The sequence below is a fragment of the Phyllobates terribilis genome, unplaced genomic scaffold, assembly GCF_046119375.1.
Source record: "Phyllobates terribilis strain yellow unplaced genomic scaffold, ASM4611937v1 Scaffold_13__5_contigs__length_258822181, whole genome shotgun sequence".
Lineage (NCBI taxonomy): Eukaryota > Metazoa > Chordata > Amphibia > Anura > Dendrobatidae > Phyllobates > Phyllobates terribilis.
In genome coordinates this window covers 97,849,074-97,874,154 of record NW_027362773.1, presented here as the reverse complement: position 1 = coordinate 97,874,154, position 25,081 = coordinate 97,849,074, and the positions used below count along the sequence as shown (strand labels likewise).

The window sequence follows — 25,081 nt, the reverse complement described above, 5'->3', positions numbered from 1 at the left end:
ATTCACTTAACAATAGTATTTAAAAAAAAAAAAAAAAATACACTGATTTGCAAGTCTGGAAAAGCCAAAAAATGTCACCCTCTGCAGTGCACAGGGTGTAATCTGCAGCAATTGACAATTCAACCAAATATCTTCTGCTGCTAATCTGCATGCGCCATTTCATTGTTTTAAGGTGGGTTTGTGGGTTTTTTTTAAACTAAGAAATTAATGCACACTGACCACTCACTAGGGGGCAGCATTTCCAAAGAAGTCTCCTAGGGGAGGTGGGGGGGAGCACGCAGCAATGTCTCAAAAGTTTTATGACATTAATATACAGTCGCAAAAACTAAAGCTGCATTTACGCTGCACAATAATGGTGATTTTCATCCCATGGAAACAGGCAAAACGCTTGTTCAATCGGGTAAAATGATCTTTTGTGCAGAACAAGACCATCGTTCTTGGTGCATCGTCCTCTGTAATCAAGCAGACAAGTGATGAGCAAACAGACATTACCAATCTGCAATCTTATCGTGCCAATGGTTGGTAAATACCCGTTTCTTTGTGTGCATCATTTACACAGAGTTATCTTTACAAGGGACGATGCAGACAAGGATTATCCTTTGATGCACACACTATGAAGGAGCGTTTCTCATTCATGGAGTGATCGGGGGCCCATTTACCCATAGATTGTGAAGTGAGCGTTTAAGAACACTCGTGCACTATTCTTCCAGTGTAAATGCAGCCTGACTTGCCTTACAAGCTTTGTGACAATCTAATGTAATCACAGGTTATTTATAGGCATCAAACAATGCATCTACTATGGGATTAAAATGAGCTTTACACATCAGGATGACAGAGGCAGGGTTAAGCCCTCTCTGGCTTTAATAGACGACTACTCCACAGCATCCCAGAAAACATAAAATAATGACTTTATTTAAATGCAAAACATACAATCATTTATTGTAATAAACAATTCTATTGGTAAACCTGGCCCAGCAAAGATTGTGGTGTAAGGCATCGCTTGCTTCAAGCCGCACTGACCGACATCCCGGCTGCTCCGGACACTGCCGTTACATGATGATATACTGTGATCGAGGGGGACGATTTTCTCTAAATGAAACCCTCCAGTGCAGGAGGAGACGTCCCCCACTTGTGCTCAGAGAATATATTTAAAGGAGGGGGGGGGGGGGGGGGGGATTAATAAGCTCACTATATAGCCAAACAAACTTTTTCTATATAGATGCACTTTTCGTAAAGATAGTACTAATATACTATAAAATAACTTTACAAACACCATCTGAAACCATCCATAAAGTGCCACTACGAAAGACTGGGTGTATTTAATGGAGGGGGGACCCTGTGATAACTCCCAACTTCCACTGGATAGCAGAGAGAAGGGATCCTTACAATGTGAGGGGAAGAAGTGAAGAGACAGCCAACATCACAAGCCCATCAGAAACATAAGACAGCAGGAACCTCTGCTCGTTCCTTTGGTCTTTATAAAGAAAAGTACACTGCACAACCAAAACAGTTCATTGGTATAGTACACATCCCACATGTGGCAGTGACAACAGATCGCCGTTTAGGCCTCCTTTTTCTTTGTACTGATTGTAGAGGAAAAAGAAAAAAAAAAGAACTGGTGACTGGTGGGATTCACCCCCTGAAACGGCCGATTACACATTGCCTCTGCATGTCAAACACTTTGCACACTTTCCCAGCAGCTGTAGTGAAGCCTGTATTATAAGGTGGAGTTCTGCCCATCTGGTTCTGTGTCATTGTTGCCTGGGGTGGGGTGATTAGGTAAGATATCGAGCTCGTCTACTTGAGGCGTTGGGTGCATAACCACCAGTTGGTCCTGTGGGATGTCGGCAGCGGCTGCAGCCAGGTTTGTGATGGATTTGCTTTTTACACACTGGAAGTCCACATGTCGGCTTTTCCCCTCTTCCTTCTCCCAGGACATCCTGATGAAGGGCCGCTGCACGTAGTTGTAGATCACCTCTGGTCGCCCACCTGGCCTCTTCTTGACTTTCTCCTTGTATGTTGGGTAACCTAGGAGTGAGAAACAGAGGTAAGATGCTGCTTGTGCATCACCGATGGCACAAATGGACTTGGCATTTCTTAGAACTGATAATTGAGGGGGTGGGAAGCAAACTAAATACACCATAATGTTACTACTGGTCTGTAGGAATGTAAACATTTTATCACAATTTACACTGTCTCATCTGTTAAAAGGATTGAATGCTTGCTATGATCAGCTCTTTCAATATAACCAATGTGCAGCTTTGAAAGGATTTCTTACTCAGTTTATAGGGTTTGTTCCATCTTCAGGAGAACACTGCTTCATTGCCAAGGAGGGAGGGGGGGCGGTACTTCTCCTAAAGAGTGACAGTTCGCTCCAAACTGAGCGCTCTCCCGTGCCGCTAGCAGATGCAGACTTGCGTATAGCCTACAAGTTGTGCATGCTCTTTGCCTAGGTAATGGGTCACTCCGACTGCAAAGTGACTGGTAGCCTAGGCAAAGAGCTGAACACCATAGAATTAAAGATCCCTACATTCTTGAGCACAGGAAACTTAAGTAAAATTTTACTCGTTATGTTTATAACATGGGCTGTTAAAGTAGTTTTTCTTTAATCTTTGTTAGACAGGTAGTGGGGGAGGTGCTCACCTTCAATGCCAAGCCGGATCTTTTTAAGGCCTCTCTCCTTCAGTACGGACTTTGCTACATCTCTGTTTTCGATATATTTAAAGAACCTGTACAATTTCGTGCTGTAAATAACTGGAGAAAGGGAAAAAAAAATCATAACCCATTTTATGATTCTGAGTTACAGGAGAACTCCTCCTTATAAAATGCAGTGGGAAATCTAACCTAGTCATACATCAAAGACTGTCTGCCGGGAAGCTGCTACTTTATCTCATAAAAAAAAATAGGCTAGATACTTTTCCATTGCTTAGATATTTCTAAAATTTAGTTCACCTTGAGAGATCTTCTTTTAATTATACCAAGCAAGCACCTAAGAGCTCTGCCTTACATGGCTGGTTAATTGCCTGGGAAGAAATTAGCCGTAGCATTGTCAGATGCATGTATAGTGGATATGAAGACTACACATCCCAGGGTCCAACCTCTGTACAGACACTGAACAAGCAGGAGATGCTTTGAAAGGATAACCCTGCAACTTGCAAAAGTGTGGATGGGAATCAGTACCAAAGTTTAAAGTTTGTCGCTGTCATAAATGGAGTTATTATTGTACAAATCAAAGGCTGGGGGGCTCGGATCACTGCCTGCAACAACAGAGTTCCTCAAAAATTGTTAACATTTTATGCAGGTTTACACAAGAACTCTATAATTCTGGGACCTAAATCTGCTAGACTTCAAGAACAAAAACATCTTACTTTGCGAATATTCTTCTCCCATCTGTGGCGGGTACTCTTCATCCCAATCCACGACATCGTCATCAGTCAGCACCACTATATGACATTCTCGCTCTCCACTCTGAGCGCTGGCAACCATCAAGGGCAGGATCATCTCCTCCAAGTAAAACTCAAACTGTCTCCGGGCTCCATCGTTGGACAGTTCATGCATCAGCGCACCTGAAATATGCAAGCGACGGTAAGAAATTAATGCATAGACTATACTTCTGATAAACATCTGCTCTTCCAAGAAATAGTCAATAAGTAACAAAGGCACAGGAGGTCAGACAGAAATAAAAAGGCACAAGACGCAGAAAAGTGAATACCAAAAGGAGAAAGAAGCCACGGGGATGGTGACTGCATCATTTATCTGTGCTGCCACACAAGAGAAAGTGTGAAATGGAAAGAGCTGGACAGACGCAGAGAAGTTTCTACCAGATACTTACTGAGGTCTCTGCATTTGATAGTGCTATATTCAAATGAGATACATAGATAGTCACACGCTTCTCTTAGCTCAGGGATAGATATTCCATCTGGACAGCGAATTATCCCGGTCTTGTAGTAATCCTTATAAAACAAAAAAATTAATTACATAAAAAAAAATAAGGGGTGAGGGAAAAAAAAAGGTCTGAAAAAGTTTTATAGCTGCAGACACAACTTTATAGAACTCCTAAGATTCTCCCAGAATTCCATTCCCCAAATCATAAATGCTATGAATCTGTGGAGATGCTACTGACCAATCTATGCTCATACTCCATCCTAATAGAGATGTTTTGAAAACTGTGTTTCTAAGTTTTCATATCACGAACGTCTATCCATAATGTGATTTTCACATTTCCATTACTTTTCCTTGCAATTTCAATGTTGAAGGTAGAAAAGTGCTGTTCACACTTGAACTACGAGACTCCCTACAAACATTCTAAAATTAAATAAAAAATTATGGCAAAAATGATGCAATCGGCAGATTCTTCCCACCAAAAATACCGTAGTCCAATTAAAGTCAAGTCCGGATCTGTAAACTGATCTGTCCCAGAAGTCCTGACTCGCTTATAAGCAGAAGCCCGGACGCCGGCGTTAGCACAACCCATAAGTGGAAGGGGAAATCTTTGTCTCGCTTCTAAATATGTGCACAGGTCCCCATGTAACACTGTACTGCCTTGTCGCAGCAATTACTTGAATTTTACATAATGTGTAGATCTGTATGAAAACCTAAGAGCGCAGGAGACCCCAAGCAAGCAATACAAGTAAACAGTCTACATGCAGCGGGTCGCTAATTCCTGGCTAAGTCAAAGTGACAAGTGAGAACACAGACATTTAGCGGTAGATGACAATTGTATTTTGGTGGGAAAAGGAAAAAAAAAAAAACTAAAAGTGAAAAGTATGTGCCAAATCCCCACTGTACACAGTTAAAGGGCCAGAGCCAACTGTTTCCACTGATCCCATATTCCATAAACTTTTAAAAGTTTAACGTATCGGCCCCCTCCCCAATGTGAACACAATGCAGCTATGGAAAAGACCAGAATACAGACCACTTAATGCAGGGATGAAGCTGCCGCGGCCTGGTATTGATCATCATCTACACTGCAGCTGAGAAAGCGGCATCACAGGAGATGAGGAATCGACGTCTCGGTCTGGAATGTAAAGTCTTAAGTGCAGAGATGATATAAACAGCTGCTCCGCCACAGCGTTATAATCCACTCTCCAAAAATCTCATATGGGTTAAGTGCACCGCAACATACTTCAAGTAAGTAGAAGTACATGGTGCAGCCCAATAATAAACCCTAAAATAGACTTGTTATGTGAGGGACAGGAATAGCTGCAGGGTTTGTTATGAAGAATGAGGATTTCAGCGGAACGTCTCAGTGTAATCCACGTCAGCCACAAAATGCAACTGTCGGGGTCGGTTAGCAGGAATGGCTGCGTCCCATCAGAGATACTGATGAGGTCCTCGTATGGACCCTCTAAATTGTTGGACATGGCCATCAGATCTTTCCATTTTCGAATAGGGAAGTGACAAAATGTCGGACCATTCTGCACTTCTATTACATGGTGGGCCAATGGGTCGTGAGTCATCTGTCTGCTCCAATCTGTCACTAGAAATAAACATTCATACACCATCTATAATGGCTCTTCCCCTACTCTGCACCCCTCTATTAGCCACTTGTAGAAGGTCACTTGCCCCTACTCTGAGTCGCAGCATCAGCCACTTCCCTTACTCTACGCTCCTCTCTAACCCCAAAGTAATGGAAGCCCTAATAAATCCATCTGGTCACCCTTTCCACAGCGATTTCCCCACAAGTCAAAAAGCATTAAAAGGAAACCTGTCGCCACTACAGCAGATCTGATTTATTAAATACTTATACCTTTCCAATGTAATAGCAATTCTGAAGCATGTTTTCTTATACCTCTGCATTGTGCAGCCCCTCTGTTAAACCTCCTGGAAGTGGACGATTAAATGACAAGAAGGTACTTGCGTTGTGTCAGTGTACAACGGTTCAGCAAGGAAAATGTTAAATATCCCTATCCAGTTGTCCCTCTATATATATTTCTAGGAGGAATAAGCAAATACCCAGAAACATTATCTTATGGGAAATACAAGATTTCAGCAAAGCGGCCGTATCCGGAGAGAGGCGAGGTTCTCTCTAAAGAGAATAATTCATTGGTAACACAGCTTCTGGAATCTAAAGAACATTTCTCATATCGAGCAGAAATGAGCATAGAACGTTATAAAGAGAATATAAGACAGAAGAAATATGCACAGAGGAAAAAGGAAGATGCGAGACCACCACAAAGCATAAAGCATGAAGGAAAACTGCAGGACTGAGCAACGGACACATAGAAAAACCTCAGAGCAAAGAAGTCAGAGAGGAGAAAAGCAACAAATGTCAATAGGCAGCACAAATTCTCACCAAAATGGCCCGAAACACAGTGGAGCTGATTCCCTCTGCCACTTCAAACTCTCCTTTGTCATTAGGACGCGTGAAATTATGTTCTCTGCCAGATCCAAACATCCTGCACAACGAGATCGGCACGAGTGAGAAAGAGAAGACGGGTCACAGAGACAACTCTGCAAATGGCAGAGAATAAAAAAAAAATCTGCCACCACTTTATGTACACAGCTCCTGCGCAGACCCATGTGTAGCCTGACCCTGCAGTCATGAAACCCTTTCATCCCTCTATTACAAGTTGGAAGGGAGTAAGGGTCCTTTTACAGGGCTGATGAATTACCCTAAATAAACGCTGATATAGGAAGTAGATCATTGCTTGTTTCCTTCCATTCACAATGATGGTGATGGGCTTCCTACGACTGATTGGCCATTCGTTAGTTTATTGGCGCTACTTCCCGGACGAGCTGCCAACTAATGAGAATTTTTCTATCTGCATAAAAGATGCGATCGACAAGAGTTTTCTCATTTGATTACTGGGCAATAATGGGAAAGTTTGTCTGGGTGATCATTGCCCTGGCAAAAAGACCCTTGAGGCGCAGTCAGACGGCCATATAAATCCAACTGAGATCGCACCACAATGCACGGACTGGCCAGCGGCTCTCCCGGTACAAGAGTACCAGCTTCATGTATTTCTATGCAGCCATCACGTCGGGTCAAGAATGGCACCCGGCCAGTCCGATTTATATGACCGTTTTCAAGAGGTTGTGCAGTCTTATGATACTGGTGACCTATCCTATGGATGGGTCATCAACGTCAGATAGGTGGGAGTCCATCACGCCCACGAATCAAATGCTTTCATCTCCAGCCAGAATTAAGCTGAAAATATAGTACTGAATAGGAGCAGAGCTGCAGTTTTCAGCCTTGCCGTTTCAGGTCCGTTTGCAGTTTACATCCTGCTGGTGTCCAGAAAAACAGCCGATTGGTGGGAGTGCCGGACCCTCAGCAATCTAACACTAATGATTGGTCATTATCATCATAATGCTGGACAACCCCTTTAACAAATGCGCCCATAATGTTAATATGGAACCATAAGAGAGACAGGTCTAAGAGGGGAGCAAGAACATTTGCAAAGTTGTGTATTTTTCAATTGTTTTAGATGCTTCGATTGCAAAAAAAAAAAAAAAAAAAAAATATAAGAGGACAAAGCTGTTAAAAGGGGAATCTGTCCACAGGTTTTTGATACCCATCTGAGAGCAGCATGATATAGGGGCAGAGACCCCGATTCCAATGTGTCACTTACTTGCTGCAGTTTTGATAAAAATCTTTTTTCTCTGCTACAGATCTAGCAGTTCTCTGAATACTGAGCACTGTATAAGCCCGCCCACATCACTGATTGGCTGCTTGTTTACATTGCGTCAGTGGTGGGGCATGGCTGGACCAGGAGACACAAGATACCTAGTCATGTAGTGATAAAATTGCTGTGTTATCAGTTGGAGATTATCAAAATGACAGCAAGCAGCCCAGTAAGTGAAATATGGCTGGAATCAGAGTTTCAGCCCCTACATTATGCTGCTCTCAGATTAGGTGGCAAAAAACAAACAAAAAAAACCTGGTGACAGATTCCCTTAAAATGGCAGTTCAATAATATTCAGCAATCAGAACAATTCCTATTCGCTGCAGGACCAATCAACATATATATGCCCTCAAACTACAGCCTTCCAGCCTGTGAGGGGTGAATTCGAGAGACTACAGACTGATAAAACTGTTGCCTAAAGTCATCTAGATCGGGCTTTGAAATTACAACGGCCCAATTCTTCTCTCTCCCCAACATCATCCGTTAAGTCGAGGGTTCCCCCCCAATGCAAGGCAGATGGTCAGCCAGACTCCTCTGATTCATCTAATGTGAACAGGGGACTTAACAAAAGCTTTACATTAAGGAAATGGAAATAGGACAATAGCATTATAAATGGGCTCGAGACTAGACTTTTGCTCAATATTACAAGGACACAGCCAGCACAAAGACGACATAATGCCATTATCTGCCGCGAAAATCATAGACTGAGCCAAGAAGACTTAGCAACAGTCTCAGAGCGAGTGGACCATGAATGCAGAATACCAACCTGCCCAACATGGTGTTTGGCTGCGCTGTGAAAATGGCCGGGTCTACAACAAATCTGGTGTTGTCCACTATCAAAGTGACCCTCTCGGAGGTGCGGATGCTCCGCGCGCCTTCCTTTACATTCTCATATACATACACCATCTCTCCCGCTGTCTTACAGTTCCCTTCCGAACTCGACTGGCTACTGTTCCGGCTACTGAGCCCAACGCTACTACTGGAACCGTTGGGGGAGATTTTCTGAGGGCGGGGGCTGCTCGGCCGGGATGAACAGTATTCCTTCTCTCGATCTATAAAAGAAAATCAAGTCTTTCTTTAAGCATGTGGACGGCAGGCGAGACATTTTTCAGGTATAGACTTACACAGAGAGCCACAATTGTGTGTATGTAGAGAGTAATTGAGTTTCCAAGCACTTAAGACTTCCAGCAAGTAACCCTGCCAGTTACAGTAACGCAGCGACAGATAATGCTATGTATAATCCATTAAGGTGCCCACAATTAATTTATCCAAATGCACTGCACATTTGGGAAGTAAAATTCATGGACGTTAATGCTGTAAATCTGAAAAATAAAAATGTAAGTTTCTACTCTAAGTTTACTTCTGCACATGGGAAGCCATCAGAAAATTACCCCTTATAAAATGAAAAAAAAAAATATTTCTTTCTAGTTTAATGTTTTTTTTAAAGGATTGCAATATGGAATATATTTTTTATATAAATTTAATAAGTTCAGATGAAAGATTTAAGAAAAATATATATATTTTTATCATATTGCAATCTTAAAAAAATAAAATTCGTAATATACAGTATTTTTTTATAAAAAAATTGTACTCAAGATTTTTTATATCAGTCATTTTGCAGTTTTTACACTGACCACTGGGGCTCATACTTCCTGTCCTTTCAAGCAGCACTCAGCAGGCTCACTATCATCAGAAACAGGATTACAATGACTGATAACCTCTGCACACACTCATTAGAAGCTTCAATACAAAAGATAGAGGCAGAGTGTTCATTGCTGCTAATGTACATGTGCATTTACTTAAGCAACAAGACGTTAGGAGTCTAAAAAAGCCTAAGTGGCCAATGAGAAAACGGCGAGATTTCAAATTTTTAAGAGACTGATCAGGTAGAAAAAAAAAAAAAAGTGATTTTAACAAGAATCATCTTTAGGATGTGTTCACATATGTCAGGTCTGTTGTAGAAATCTCTGCAATTGACAACTCATTCATACAAGAGGGTTATTTCTGAAGCATGTGAAGGGATAGTTTACAACGCTATTCGGATGTATGGAACAGTCATAAATATCACATGCTGCTCCAGAAGAGGAAGAAGTCAGCCAATGGATGGGTGGAGACAGCAGACCTGGCCCACAGCCCACCAGGACTCGAGAGAGCTGCAGCGTTTACATGAGACACCAGACAGCATTCATGCGAGTTCAGATCCTCAGAAGTCTGTCTTCATAACGCACGAGGCTTTATTCTTTTGGCTTCCTTACTGCTGGCATTAACTGATTCAATTGTTATTGATTGCGGATATTATGTCATCTAGGATTTGATTACGGAGGGTCACCTCAGGACCTGGTGCAGAGATTTACTTACAGAGGATCCATAATCATCTAAATTTAAAGGCTCCTGAATGACGAAGGAATAATAAAGACTTAATAAATAAAATTGTGGTAAACAAATTAATTTTAAAACCTCAGAAGAACATCCGCCCCCACATGGCCTAATGTATCAGAGAATCCGTGCCAACTTTTAAGGCCCTCGTGACATTAAAGTCAGTCGTCTTATGTGTATGGAGGCCTCCAGAATAAGGATGAGGAGGCTAAGGATTGGGTGGTCTTATTGTAAATGCCTGAGCTTTTTATTTCTGCATTAGGCAAGTCTCCCCTCTCCCCATTAAAAATACATGAACGCTCTGCCGAGATCAGCGTTCACATGGGGAGGGAGAGTTGAAAGATATTTATTGGCTTTACGACTATTTGACCAACAACTATGTAAGCCATGCCTGTATCCCTAAATCATGGCTCCCCTTCAGTCTGTTCTTGGCTTTTTCCATCAGCCTCATGGAGTGGTTGTTTTCAGCAGACAACACACTTTTATTCTCTAAAAAAAAGCTGTAAGAATAAAAAATGCCAGAATTTAGCTTTTTAGTCAGCACAACGTCACTAAAAAAAGAAAACACAACAAAAGATCAAATCATAAATGATACCGATAAAAAATAGTCAGCTTGCCACGCAAAAAAAAAAAAAACAAGGTCATCGACTAAGATATGTTACACGTCTCAAGACAGTGACAAACCAAAATGTATTTTTAAACAAATTTCTGAATATTTTTTGGGGCCACAAAATGAAAAAAAAAAAAAAAAGTTCTGGCGCTTGGAGGATTAGATGAAGGCTGGACACCTTGAGATGAAGATAAATCATTCAATACAGTTGACTTACTTAAAAGGGAAGCCATTAAAAAATGGATTTATTTAAAATCTGATGTTTGCTTTTTGATTTTTTTTTAATAAATAAAAATATGTAGTACATACACAAATATGTATGCAAGATAAAAAAAACTTGGCATTCTCACACTGGCCGCTGGGGCTTTTTTAAACTTGTTTTTTTGAGGAAATCCACCGGTACATTAGCCACAATGGTCAGACTCCGACCCTATCTTTTGTAAAGGTTACTGTGAAGGGAGGGGGATAAGGTCTGCTGTGATATCGCCTATTAGAGTGATGGATTATGTGTCATCACCTGTGTATAGAGGTGTCGTTTGTGACTTGTAGGATTGCCGATTCCAATCGGTGGCGCTAGAGAGTTCAAGTCCTCTTTCTCTCTGAAGCAGCAATTTACATATAGAGATGTTAGACATTGGTATCCTGCCTCTGATGATAATGAACTTGCTGAAAACTCTTCCCGAAAGGACAGGAAGTACGAGTCTAAAAAGAGTCCCATAATATGAAAACACTGTTGATAGTTTGCCAAACAATTGGCCCCAGGTGCTGTTCAGTGAAATATAAACATGCTGTGCTTTACTTTCCCGCCCCAGGTCTAGCACTATATCTCTACCACTACCCCGATCTGTGTTTGGCTGCAGCACTGATGATGTGATGTCGGTGCTGCAGCTAATGACTGAGCTCAACAGCTGTTGCCATGACTACACCGCTACTGACAAACAACTAATACCTGGGCAACGGCGGAGACAGAGAGCTGGACCTGGGGCAGGTAAGTAAAGCACAGTTAGGGCTTCAGTGTTTCACACGGAACAGTTTACTGAAAATTCTTTTAAGTTATCTACAACGGAAGATTCTTGCAATGCGACAAACAGTTTTAAAACTATTTTTCTGTATATTGTGTAGCCACCGCGGACTGACGTTAACTTGTCCGACCACTTGTTGCCTCCTTAAAACAAAGATTTAAAATGAAATTTCCTTCATTTCCCTTTCTGGATTCAAAATTGTAAAAAAAAAAAAAAAAAAAAAAAAAATCTGCTTTACAATGCTGCCCATTGCGAAGATATGGAATCAAGTTTTCTTATTGTGGTGGTCGTTACTGCTGTCGATTTTTATTTATTTTTTTTAATTTTCCACCCCAAAAAAACTAAGGAGAATTCATGCAAAGTTTGTTGTTCCTAAATGAAAATAGATCCATGTAACTATTGCTCTGATAATTGTGTGATCCAGCCACATAATGATGCAGTTACCATGCACTATACTGGCAGGGGACAGGGGATCATTACAGCGCAGCATGCAGACGGTAACACACTTGCTCAATACATAATAGTAGAAAATTTGCCAAAATTGTTCCCCTTTTCCATTTGTATATGTAATTAGATCATAGGAGTGACTGAACGCAAAAATACCATCTGTGTGATTCTTGTAATCCAGGCTGAATACAGAGTATATAGCAAGCAATGATCAAAATCAGAGGACATGTACCAATAGCAGACGATGAGCTGTGTGTGCAATTTCAGAGTAACTCTTACGACAGGATGTGTGAGGGTTTGCAGGCAGAGAAATGAGCACATGTGATATTCTGCACTCCGACCCTAACAATGTGTGATCAATGGAGATAGTCTCCGAACCGTCATCTTGGAGACTTACCGCTTTGATGCTGCCGTGTAGGGGAGGTAACGTTTCGGATGCAGGGAGTCAGCTGGCTCTCTCCTCTTTCGTGGGACGAGTCTCGAGATCTGTCACTTGATCGACGTCTATCTCTTGATCGTTCATGACCCCCACTGGCACCATGGAGACTCATCTTTGTGTGGCCAGTGCCTGTTTTAGCTCCTCGAGAAGGAGTGCTGGAAAAAAAGAATGCGGGTTCATATAAAAATTAGAGTGAGGGAGACAAAACAAAAACTTTGTACAGACACAAAAACAACAAACCATACATAAAAAGAGAAAAGGCACATGCAAAAAGGATAGGAGAAGACTGGTGCAAAAACATCCAGAATCAGTTAACATGGAGATCCCCTGCAGGCAGGATAATCGGGGCACCCCTAAAAAGAAGCCCTCCCTGTAGGAGACGGGACAAATACACATGTATTAGGTCTGAAAAATATACAGGTGACAATGAAGACAGACAAGCGCTCTGCAAACAAGGGCAGCACATTGATGTGAGCAGGAACCTTTAAGACTAAAAGGAAGGAAAAGCTACAGCTTGTACATTTGGATGCAGTTTACAATATCTGGGATTTTTATTCTTTTATTTAGGGGGGGAGGCGGTGGGTGGACTATAAACTTAGATCTAGATATTTTCTGGCACAGATGCCAAGAAGGAGGCAGATGAAAGACAGCGACGTATGAGAGGAGGCCGGCCAGATGTCTGCTGCACGCTTTATGGAAAGCAGGATTAAAAGCAGAGCCTTGATGGGAAAGTAGACACAAAGGATTTTTAACAAACAGTTTATTACAGGACCGGTGAAAAGAAGGCAATTCCTCTACCCCCTGGGCAAAACCTCACACATACACAGAAATGGTCCTGTGAAGTGCATCCAAAAAAAATAAATAAAATATCCAATACCCTAGGAGACCTTCCTTTTACAAATTTACAAGTAAACATCCTTGGAATATTAACATCTTCTATACCGCTGGGTATATCTGATCTTATTTATGGGGCATTTAATCATCACTACGGAGTACGAACCCACCAAGAGCGCACTGCAAAGCTGGACCAAAGCCATTACCATTGGTACCGAGCGTCGGCTCGGTAAAAGTAAAGCCGAACAAAGGAGCGATCACTATCACATGCACACAAAGAAGTGCCTGAGATGAAAGACAAGACCTGCAACTCTCCTATAATTGCGTCGGATCCCCCAGGGAGACATACACACCTTGCACTTGGACCACTCATGCACAGGAAAACCTTGGGTACAAGAGCACAAAGGAATTGTGCAGCATCAAGTAATGACTGTCCAAAAGCCGGGTCAGCATCCTTGTACATTCCTTGCAAAGTTCAGCATATTGCAGCATTTAGTCCAGCGTCTGGGTGTCCTTTAGCCTTTCCTTACCCTCGTGCCTCAATGGCAGCTCTTTGGGAGATGCCACCTCCTCCCAGATATTAATACAAATCATTTTCACACAATCAGTGATTCAGACTGGCGTAGTGATCGGGGGCTGACGTCTCCAGCCGCACCACCCCATTAGTGCTGCTTTGTGAGAGCCGTTTTTACCAGCTGGCTGCTATTGGATGTCCCACGGTGACAGGCAGAATACAGGCAGGAGGGGGGGGGGGGGGGGGGGGGGAGACGTTTCTAAGCTATTTCGAGGCTAACAAGATTTTCTAATAGAACTCGTCAGATCTGATGCCGCGGCTGCTGCAAATTACTCGAAAGAATGACTTAAACCTCTGTCATTTAGGCAACAGCTATTTCATTGACAGAAGCAGCGGATTTCAGTGACAGAAAACCAGATGAATGAGCGCTCGCTGGAAAGACCCCTCAAAAGGAGGAGGAGGAAAAAAATGCTGCAATCTGACACATGAAATAAGCCAGAAAGCTGCAAACTATGGGGAGAGAAGGAAGATACAGGGTACAATGCTAGGTCTGTCACTAGATAACTGCAGTCTTTTTTTTTTTCAGGAAAAACACATCAATAATGTAGTATTGCCGGAATGAGAAAGTAAATTGAACATTATGGATGACAAAGCAGGAAGAAACATTGCGACTGCCTGCAAAAGTGTCAGCTATCACTGTAACAGACAGAAAGGTTAAAGGGAACATTCACATGTGATGGATGCACTGCAGATTATCCACCCGAAAAACGGGCAGCCAAAAAGGCTGGTGTCACAAGTCGGACATAGGTACCGTACATATGTGGTTGTTGCGCTCAGGTCAGGAGATGCCCGACCGGTCCGGACGGACGGGACATAGCCGTGAGCGATCCACGACCGGTCCGGACGGGACACAGCCGTGTGCCTCTTAAGGTAGAGGAAGCCAACAAGTAAAAAATAAATAAAATCTGGACAACTCCTTTAAATGTTTCTACCATTATAGGGTCTAGTGAACAACCCCTTTGAAATGTCAAATGAGTATATTTGGCACTGGCAAAACGTGTTATTTTGCCAATACTACGCTCGTCTGAATGAGGCCTTAAAGCTGTGCATTTTCACCTTTGCATTGCAGCACCAATTTAGGCTGCAGATCTTCTCCGCAGCATGCACAGCGCTGGTACAGTAAAACAGAATTTTTCCATCCAGAGGCTGCATTTCCAGTGGGAATATAAAATTTCCCATATAGCATATTACAAGACCCAGTTTTGTTTTGTTTTTTTATAATGGGTTAAATCAGCAGCGCTTTATTGAAATAACCAAAAACAAAGGCTACTAACCGCTTTCTAGACATTTACTAAAAAGGAAGAAAATAAAAAGAAGAACACCTGAGAATTGCACAGCTGACTCATGTCAAGTGCTTGATAGCTGATCCTGACCCAGGAGCCAAGTGTCAGCGATACGGCTCTTAACCTGGTATCAACTGCCAGTCATACGGTTCAGACCCCGATCCTAAGTTTCAGTAATTCAAGGCCATCCCTGAGGTCAGTGGTGCAAAATAGTATCTGTATCAGCAGCTGGGGAGCCAGGAGAACAGGTCACCGCTAGGGGAATAATGCTCAAAACCAGTAGTGGCCAACCAAAAACATTACTGGGGTCTGAAATACAGGCACTAATACACAACAGAGACCAAATTGGGGACATGCATAGATGCATCCAAATATGGGCCTCAATTATAGTCTGTCAGATGTCACAGTGCCCTTTTCCAGCAGTCCTTCTATTTTCAGTGTTTGGGTTAAGCCACCCAATAGGACATCATGTTTTACATATGTAGGTAAAGCTATAGCTATATGTCCCATAATAAATAGGATACCTTTATCGTGGAGATCTGATGTGTCAGTCATGAGAAATCTAGTATAGAAGCCATAAGCAAATCAGGCAGGAAATGAAGTTCCTTGGGGTCATGTCAAGTACTTTGTCCCACCCCCAAGGAACTGCACTTGTCCCATTTTGCATACAACTAAATTTTTCATGACTGGCACATCGGATCTCTACAATATAGGTATCATTTTTATTGGGGGGACAAGACCCTACACAGCCATGGCATTACTTGCATATGTAAAAAGTGTGCCATCAGGTTTGTGGAAGGCTATATGAGATAGTATGGCACCCAAATACAGACTAGACTTTGCTTTTTCAACACAATCCTGTTGGTGGTGGTGTTGAGATTAAATTTGCAATATGCAAATTAAAATGCATATTTATGAAAGTTTCACATTTTAGAAAAGAATATTTGCATCTAATTTCGCTCGTGTAGAATTCTACACGTACGTGCTATCACTGACAGCTCAAAGGCGTTTTTTTGCGCAACAGGAACTTTGAAATGCAAAACTAAAAGTGTTCGGTATAAATTATAGGCAATTCTTACTACAATACATATTTAATGCGAGTGCCCTGTTCACAGTAAGAGCTTGATGGGTGAAGCGTTGAGTCGAGTCAGAATCTGGTCACGGGGTAATTAAGAGAAACATAATAACATGACTGTGAAATATCAGACTTGGGACTAGAACGTGTGTCAAAAAGGAAAGATAGAGGTGCAACCTAAACAGTCTGCATTAGTTAGGGGCAAAACCCATCCAGAATGAAGACACAACACTGCAAAATAGAAATGTCAGTGCAGACGGTAACGGACTACCTATTCTGCCCTCGAGGACCGCTTTATACGCCCACTGTTGTGCTTGCTTACATAAAGCAGTCCGCAATTTGTAAAAAGGGAAGTGACAATGTTTTCTCTCAATTCCACAAACTGCCAACATAAATATGGATGGGAACAAAATCCGCCAGAATATGATGAATAGGCCGCCTGAAACTGAAGGATGAAGCTGCCCCATCATGATTTACCATTTAAAAAGGGACTCGTCTCAGAAATGGTTGTTAACTATGAGGCTTCTAGTTAAAGGCGAATTGAAGCCAGAATGAAAAGCGCCCTCCTGGGACACGGGACGATGAATGCCCCTCAGTATTTTCTCAGCATGACGAGCAGCCTGGTCCTTCCCTGGGCAGCTCTAGAATAGCAGTGACCATGACCAGCTTGTGGCTTATTAAAATGCCAATTGGTTTATAATGCTAATTATAGTCATTACCTGGGTGAAATGTTTTGCATTTTCCAATTCTTTGCAATTGACAATTTCCCGGCCATAATGTAGGGATCATTGGAAAAAATAGAGGCAAAAGCACAAACCCTTCTATCAGCTCTCCATCTCCTAGCACTGCCACCTCTGCCCCCTACATGGTTAATTCTCAAAGATGTTAGGAACAACCTCCCTGCTGAGTTCATTTACAAATGGTGAGCAAGTACCCAGAAAGATTGATGAAGGCAGAGGAAGGTCACACCTAAAATAGATTTGATATTGCCTTCTGTTTTGTTCATTTGCTTTGCATTTACTTAAATGGGTTGCCCTGTGTTCTGATAAAAGTCTGCAGTCACTATGACTGCAGACTTCTGAATCCTGACACCGTGCGGTCATGTCACCACGAATTCCACTTTCATACATGCGGTCACTGGCCAACTAGACGTGCTCTCAATTCACTTGTATTAAGAAAAGCCAGGCACGTCTAGTCTGATTGTGACCAGAAGTATGCGGCCTGCTTGAATCCTGACATCGTGCAGACCGTAAGCTGGCAGGATTCAGAAGTCTACAGTCACAGAGTAATGGTAGACTTTTCAGGAGACCAGGTAAACCCTTTAACTGATAAAAATAATCTATTAAAGGGAATCTGTCAACAGGTTTTTGCTACCCCCATCTGAGAGCCGCACTATGTAGGGGTAGAGATTCTGATACCAGCAATTTGTCACTTACTGAACTGCTTGCTGTCATTTTGATAAAACCACAGTTTTCTCTGCTGCAGATCTAGCAGTTCTCCGACTGCTGAGCCCTGTATAACCCCACCCACACCGCTGATTGTCAGCCTTCTGTGTACACGGGGAGAAAGCTGTCAGTGGTGGGGGGCATGGTTGGCAGTGAATCTCCTGCTGTTAAAATAGTGATGTTATCAAAAGTACAGCAAGCAGCCCAGTAAGTGACTCGCCGCTGGAATCAGGGTCTCTACCTCAAAATTATGATGCTCTCCGAGTAAAAATCTGGTGATACATTCTTTTTTAGACTTCTATTTTTGAAAGCATTCTTACTGTGCAACATTTTTTTAACACCTGTGCAAAGCCTTTGCACAGTAATAAATATACAATAGATTATATGTAATATATACACATTCTCCACATGGTAATACATGGTGCTAGTGATATTTGCATTACTTTATGTACTCCAATGGAGCCCATACACCTCAGATCTCTCCCATCTCCCCATGGGGTGAGCAGGGTAAGTCGCCCACAGACTCATTATCGAGCTGAAGAACAAAAGGATTGGGATTTTGTGTTCCTCCTCAATCTCATCTGACCAGTGGGGTGAGAACTGGATGATCCCATCAAAATTGTTGGGCTCAGCTGACTATTATGTATGGGGGCTTTAACACAGTTGGAAGAGTAACACTGGAGGGTAATTAGCCATCCCTGTACAACCAGTTACCAAATGGTCTAAAACAACCCTGTCGAATCCCAACACTGGGTTGACTTCTATCTTACCACTGTTTTTTTGCAGTGTCAGGAACATTAAAATTTTGTCCACAATTTAAAAAAAGCAAACCAAAAATTAAACCACTTTTTCCCCAATCCTGGACAGACCCACAGTCATAGGTTTATTTGCTACCTGGATCTGTTCTGACCTATGCCGGTGAATGTTGAATATACCAGTATTAGTTTTACAACACCTAAAATGCAAAAGCAATGTCTGTACCAAGTAGATAATTAACCTAAAGCCATGAGAAAGATTAAAAACCATGACGATTTGCAAAAGCAAGGAAATAAAGCAGAGATGAGGACAGAGTTCACAAATAACCAGTGACGGGGGGAATGATCATCATGAACCCACGCACCATGGACCTGGGAGGAAATGACGTGAACGGTGTACGTGACGAGCCATTGGCTTTTGAGTACCTACCTTGAGTGTTTGTACAGTTTACGTGGTCTATTACACAATTTCCGATCCCAGTTCTCTGGATCACTGGAGTTACTGTCATAAGGATGGGGACGTCCAGCCATGCCACTCCCAGCGTCCTCACACTACTCTTCCGCAAGCACACATGACCTATATAACACAGCAGTATTGATCATCACACAAGAGGCCAAGCAGAGAGAAAGCAATCCCACTTTCCGTAACCATCCTCCAAACCTCCCCCTTCCCTTATATACAAGGCATAAATCCTGCGTCCCCTCATCAGGACCAGCATTAGGCATAATACAATTGGGAGCAATTTACCAAGACTGTCAGGAACTAAAAGTAAGGACCATTTCACACATCCATGTTTAGTGGTGCTTGCAGGTCTCCTGACCTAAGGACAACAGCTTTGTATATTGGTTATGAGGCTATCAAGTTTAGATCAGGAGACCCCCGGCCAGTCCACGGATCACAGTCTGGGGACGCGCCAAAAAAGCAAGGATGTGAGAAATCAGCCTAAGGGGAGCCAAAGTTATTTAAGTCTACATTCCCACGATGAGCATTTGACGTGTCAGATTAACTGCAAATATTAGGTAAAATTAAGCTACCGTACTTGTATTTTCTTCATTCCATTTGAGTATTTTTTTACGTATATGTTTTTGTCTCTTATGATAAAAAAAAAAGTTGCTTTGTTTTTGATACTTCCAGATATTTGGCTTTGACAAAACAGTATTGTGGATTGCATGAGCTTTTACTGAGTTTCCACAACGAAAAACGCACTAAAAGACGCTATATTTTTGGCACAGAAGATATGCAGCATCAAAAATATTCACTGTGGGAACATAACCTAAGAGACAGACACACGTCTCTTAAGTTTGATGCATCTAATGCACCAGAAAATGAAATCCACCTTTTAGAAAAAAAAGTGGCATGGTTGAGGCAAAATAACAAAAACTTGCAAAAATAGCCAAACTTTGTCCTTTCTTCCACGCCAGAAAACTTGAGTAGAAGTATAACTTGCCCCTAATGTGTACATTTTTACTGTAGCGTTTTGGACTCCGTTATTTGCTCCCATTTTAAAATAGTTGCCCCACTGTGACTGACCCGCTATTGAAATTTTTCTTTACAGCACAAAATGAGACTTTTTTTTTATATTAATCTACTGAGGACATTGACTTCATCAAGTCCTGATGAAGGGAGGCAGAGCCTACCTCATTGCTCAGCCTTGTAAACATGTCTATTGTGTGTTCATATTTCACAATTCCGGGCTGATAACCCAGCAATCATTAACCCAACTTTTATATTGAAATAATTCAGGGCTAATTCCAGTCACACCCAAAAGGAGACAAATCCCACCATTGATAAAACAAGCAGCAGAGGTTCCGAATGTAGCAGGTATTTAGAATTCTGCCGATACATTGTAAACATCGTGTTATGAAAATGTAGCAGCGTATGAGCCAGTACTGGTAATAGGGTTATTTTTGGAACTTGCGTTTGCAGAACTTCTGCTAAAAAACTCCCCCTCTCTGAACCTCTTCAAAAAAAGCTCAAAAAGCTAGACCATCTTTCCCTATGAGCAGCCAGATCTAAGTGTGGGAGGATTAGGATATATTTTGATCACGCAAGCACAAGCCCCTCTTAAATTGACAAATACCAAAAAGATTTATTTCTGGCCTCAGTCGGGCTTGTAACTGTTTTATACCTTTTAGATTTTTTATTCCTCCCCTTCTTTCAAGGGCCATAAAGTTCTTATTTTTCACTCAACATCCAAATGAGGGCTTGTTTTATTTTTGTCTATTTTTTGCAGTACGAGTTGTAGCTTTGAATAACCCCATAATGGGAAAATGCAATTCCGCCATTTTCATTTCGTTCTTAAAGGGAACCGGACAGCTGATACATGCTGCTTTTGAATCGGGCAACGTGCATCAGCAGCATTCCCGCCATATAGGTTTAATGTTGCAGAATTTCAAGTAAAATATTGTTTAATAGCCTGCCGCCCTGGATTGACAGGTCTCTGCTTATACATGCACGCAGGGAGAGACCTGTCACTTCAGGGCAGTGGCCGGGGACCCGTCTGTCTGACTAGTCTCCAGCGCTGCACAGTCCGGTCCCAGTACAAGCAAGAACACAGCCTTAAAGGGTTATTCCTTACACTGAAAATGTAACACCTAGTCACAGGTCTGACCACTCGGACTGCTATGATCCCTTGAACAGGGCATGGAAATGTGCCTTCAGAATGGAGCAGAGTGTTTCATCCACCACTGTCCCCCTGTATATGAACACACATGCTGCATCTGTACAACCAAATGTCTATGGACCCTGGTGAGAAATCCCAAGCTTCCTCGGCCTCTGAACTATACTCCATCTATATAGGTCACAGCTTTATAAGCTTACACTGGTCTGTGCACCAGTCTGACCCTGTCTGAGACCCATCCTGACCAGATTAATGATCCAATCCTCCTAGAGCTCAGCCCAGCAAGTAATTCTGACGAGCCCCAGAGTAGCTAACCTTAAATCCAAGTACTAAACTGAAAAATGGGAAAGAAATAATGGGGTCCAGTTATGAAGCTAATAGGAAGGAGGGACACATAATTGGGATTTATTCACATGTACATGATTTCCACTGTGGATTGTTATGTACAGACTTGACACTGAGGTGGTTTCAAATTTTGCACAGATTTCAACTTCTGCACCAAAATGCACTGAAAATATGCTGCCTTCACACATGGCGTTTTTTCAATTCACGGCAAAAAATGCATCATTTTCCCTCTAATTTGCCAAAATTGCAACTAAAAAGTTGAGATATGGCCACAATGCATGAGCCATAAAACCAAAACCGCAGGTCAATTATCACTACAGATTTTTTTCTTTGCAGCACGTGGATCAGATTTGGTAATATCCCACTTACTTCCATTATGTAAACAGTTGTGCATGTTCTGTCCACAAGTCTAGGTTCTTCAAAGTAGCCACCTTTTTCTTTGATGACTGCTTTGCACACTCTTGGCATTCTCTTGATGAGCTTCAAGAGGTAGTCACCGGAAATGGTCTTCACTTCACAGGTGTGCCCTGTCAGGTTTAATAAGTGGGATTTCTTGCCTTATAAATGGGGTTGGGACCATCAGTTGTGTTGTGGAGAAATCAGGTGGATACACAGCTGATAGTCCTACTGAATAGACTGTTAGAATTTGTATTATGGCAAGAAAAAAGCAGCTAAGTAAAGAAAAACGAGTGGCCATCATTACTTTAAGAAATGAAGGTCAGTCAGTGCGAAAAACTGGGAAAACTTTGAAAGTGTCCCCAAGTGCAGTTGCAAAAACCATCAAGCGCTACAAAGAAACTGGCTCACATGAGGACCGCCCCTGGAAAGGAAGCCCAAGAGTCACCTCTGCTTCTGAGGATAAGTTTATCCAAGTCACCAGCCTCAGAAATCACAGGTTAACAGCAGCTCAGATTAGAGACTAGGTCAATGCCACACAGAGTTCTAGCAGCAGAAACATCTCTTCAACAACTGTTAAGAGGAGACTTTGTGCAGCAGGCCTTCATGGTAAAATAGCTGCTAGGAAACCACTGCTAAGGACAGGCAACAAGCAGAAGAGACTTGTTTGGGCTAAAGAACACAAGGAATGGACATTAGACCAGTGGAAATCTGTGCTTTGGTCTGATGAGTCCAAATTTGAGATCTTTGGTTCCAGCCAACGTGTCTTTGTGCGAAGCAGAAAAGGTGACCGGATAGACTCTACATGCATGGTTCCCACAGTGAAGCATGGAGGAGGTGTGATGGTGTGGGGGTGCTTTGCTGGCGACACTGTTGGGGATTTATTCAAAATTGAAGGCATACTGAACCAGCATGGCTACCACAGCATCTTGCAGCAGCATGCTATTCCATCTGGTTTGGGGACAATGACCCCAAACACACCTCCAGGCTGTGTAAGGGCTATTTGACCAAGAAGGAGAGTGATGGGGTGCTACGCCAGATGACCTGGCCTCCAGTGTCACCAGACCTGAACCCAATCGAGATGGTTTGGGGTGAGCTGGACCGCAGAGTGAAGGCAAAAGGGTCAACAAGAGCTAAGCATCTCTGGGAACTCCTTCAAGATTGTTGGAAGACCATTTCCGGTGACTACCTCTTGAAGCTCATCAAGAGAATGCCAAGAGTGTGCAAAGCAGTCATCAAAGCAAAAGGTGGCTACTTTGAAGAACCTAGAATATAAGACATATTTTCAGTTGTTTCACGTACGTACGTATGTATGTAGTGACCTTAAAAATGCTGGCTGCAGCCATATCACCGTAGCCTAAATGTTAAATCATTCTCTTTATGTCAGTTTGTTAAAATTACTGAAATAGTTTATGTCAGCATGCCATGCCAACAGCTCCAGCACAAGCATAGGCTCATTCAGCCGATCACCATCCTGTTGGACTCCCTCATGAACATGTATGTTGACATTCCAAATTTGCTGCCATAAGGGATAAGTAGCAGACAGGGCAGCTTATAACCAATGGAAACAAGTTTGAATATGAAGACTCATTTTTCCTCAACAGCATACAGCGAGGGTCTGCAACCTCACACATTAGATATCACTGGGATAGAATGGCTGTTCTCTAACATGTATGGCGTCCTCCAAGGCTATGGTGACATTACAATAGCCGGGAAATCCAATAAAAAATGAAGTTCCTTCAAAACTGTACAATGGAACTACAGGGCTGCACAATAAAGCAGATAAGGCAGATCAAATAGGACCAAAACAATCTGCAACAAAGTATCTGGCGCTTCCTGCTTTATTGTGTGCACCATCTGTCACTTCCTTATAAAGTCACAAGACTAGAAATCACGTTGTGCCGAGGCGCTCAGACCACAAAGCCCATTATGTCCACAAGATCTGAAATGAGACCTCAAACCACGGCCAGAGGACACAACAGTGGCACCAAAGAATATTTGTCATCGAACTGGGAGACAGAGCAACACTACTCTTGTCATGAGTAAGCCCCAAGCAGAGGAACAAGCTCGCAAAATGACCTGTGTGTGGCCCAGTCTGTAATGCGCGGTTGCCTGACCAGAGACCGGCCAATCCTTTCCTACCTACCGACATGCCCGGCGCCTCTTCTGACATCAAGTGTGACAACATCACCATGGTCCTACTAATCAGAAGAGGCGCCAGAGAAGGAGGTTCACAGGGCGCTGGTCAGGTGCCCACAGACTGCTAATGTGTCCACTGGTTCGGGATCCTGCAAGTCATTCGGAGCCACCCAAAGTTATATTCTCCCCCAAATTCTACATTTTCGGAGATATCCCAGCCTCCTGCTTCTCTGAAACACGGCTCCCATATAATTTACATAATTGTACGACGCAGAGCTACGCAGGGGGAAGGGCGCACACGCACGACGCAGAGCTACGCAGGGGGAAGGGCGCACACGCACGACGCAGAGCTACGCAGGGGGAAGGGCGCACACGCACGACGCAGAGCTACGCAGGGGAAGGGGCACACACACCCTGCATGTACTGCAATAAACACTCCCAAACTGTCGTTGCCCCTCACTCCTGTGTCACCTCACATAATTAAGTCCCGCAGTGACCTCACACCCCACATACAAAACCCGCACATTCGGTCACCCCGCAGCCACTGCACCCCTAATCCTGTCAGTGGTGCCCACTCGGCAATAATCACCCCCATATCCGGTCTCCCAACATCGCCGCCTCCCGCTCCAGTCAATCCTCATATATACACAGCTCCGCCCGGACACCGGGGGCTGACCGCCGGCTCCAGAGCACTGCCTGCTACCAACCTCACCTTCCGTCCGCCCTACACCGCCATCAGGGCCGCTCTCCCCGGACAATGCGATACGGACACCGTTGAGCAGCCTCCCTGCGTCAGCCCAAACACAGGATACCAAATCTCGCGACAAGAGGCTAAATGCCCGGCTTAGCCAGAAAATCCCGCGAGAACACCGGAGCTGCTGCATGAGACTGCGGTAAAGTCCCGCGAGAACCTTACGAGATTATAGTCTGTGGCCGTGTGGCATCCTAGGTGTGAGCGAGAGCGAGAACACACGTAGCATCTGTAGTCACTAACACCTATGTGTATGATAGAAAGGCTGGTTATTTTATTACATAAGGGGCAGTATTATAGTACTTATATTGTACATAGGAACAGTATTATAGTAGTTATCT

General features: G+C 42.9%; 1 protein-coding gene and 1 long non-coding RNA gene across 6 annotated transcripts in view; one reads left to right on the top strand and one right to left on the bottom strand.

Moving 5' to 3' along the window:
• Positions 1-884: 884 nt before the first annotated feature.
• Positions 885-24,858, bottom strand: BTBD10 (BTB domain containing 10). Of its 4 annotated transcripts, none has more exons than XM_073658250.1 (9): positions 24,702-24,858; positions 18,919-19,065; positions 12,481-12,677; positions 8,395-8,680; positions 6,296-6,398; positions 3,833-3,953; positions 3,369-3,566; positions 2,644-2,754; positions 885-2,028 (listed from the first exon to the last, which is right to left on the bottom strand). In XM_073658250.1, the coding sequence occupies exons 2-9, from the start codon at positions 19,017-19,019 to the stop codon at positions 1,718-1,720; spliced, it is 1,428 nt and encodes a 475-aa protein (XP_073514351.1). In that variant the 5' UTR covers positions 19,020-19,065; positions 24,702-24,858; the 3' UTR covers positions 885-1,717. The 4 variants fall into 4 exon arrangements, with proteins under 4 accessions (XP_073514351.1, XP_073514352.1, XP_073514353.1 ...); XM_073658251.1 differs by having other exon boundaries at positions 24,697-24,839; XM_073658252.1 differs by lacking the exon at positions 18,919-19,065 and having other exon boundaries at positions 24,702-24,842.
• The window catches only part of LOC141173816 (uncharacterized), a 177,033-nt gene continuing 172,175 nt past the window's right edge, over positions 20,224-25,081 (top strand). For both annotated transcript variants that reach the window (XR_012252679.1, XR_012252680.1), the window contains exon 1: positions 20,224-20,310. This is a non-coding gene — a long non-coding RNA (uncharacterized lncRNA). The remainder of the gene's footprint in view (positions 20,311-25,081) is intronic.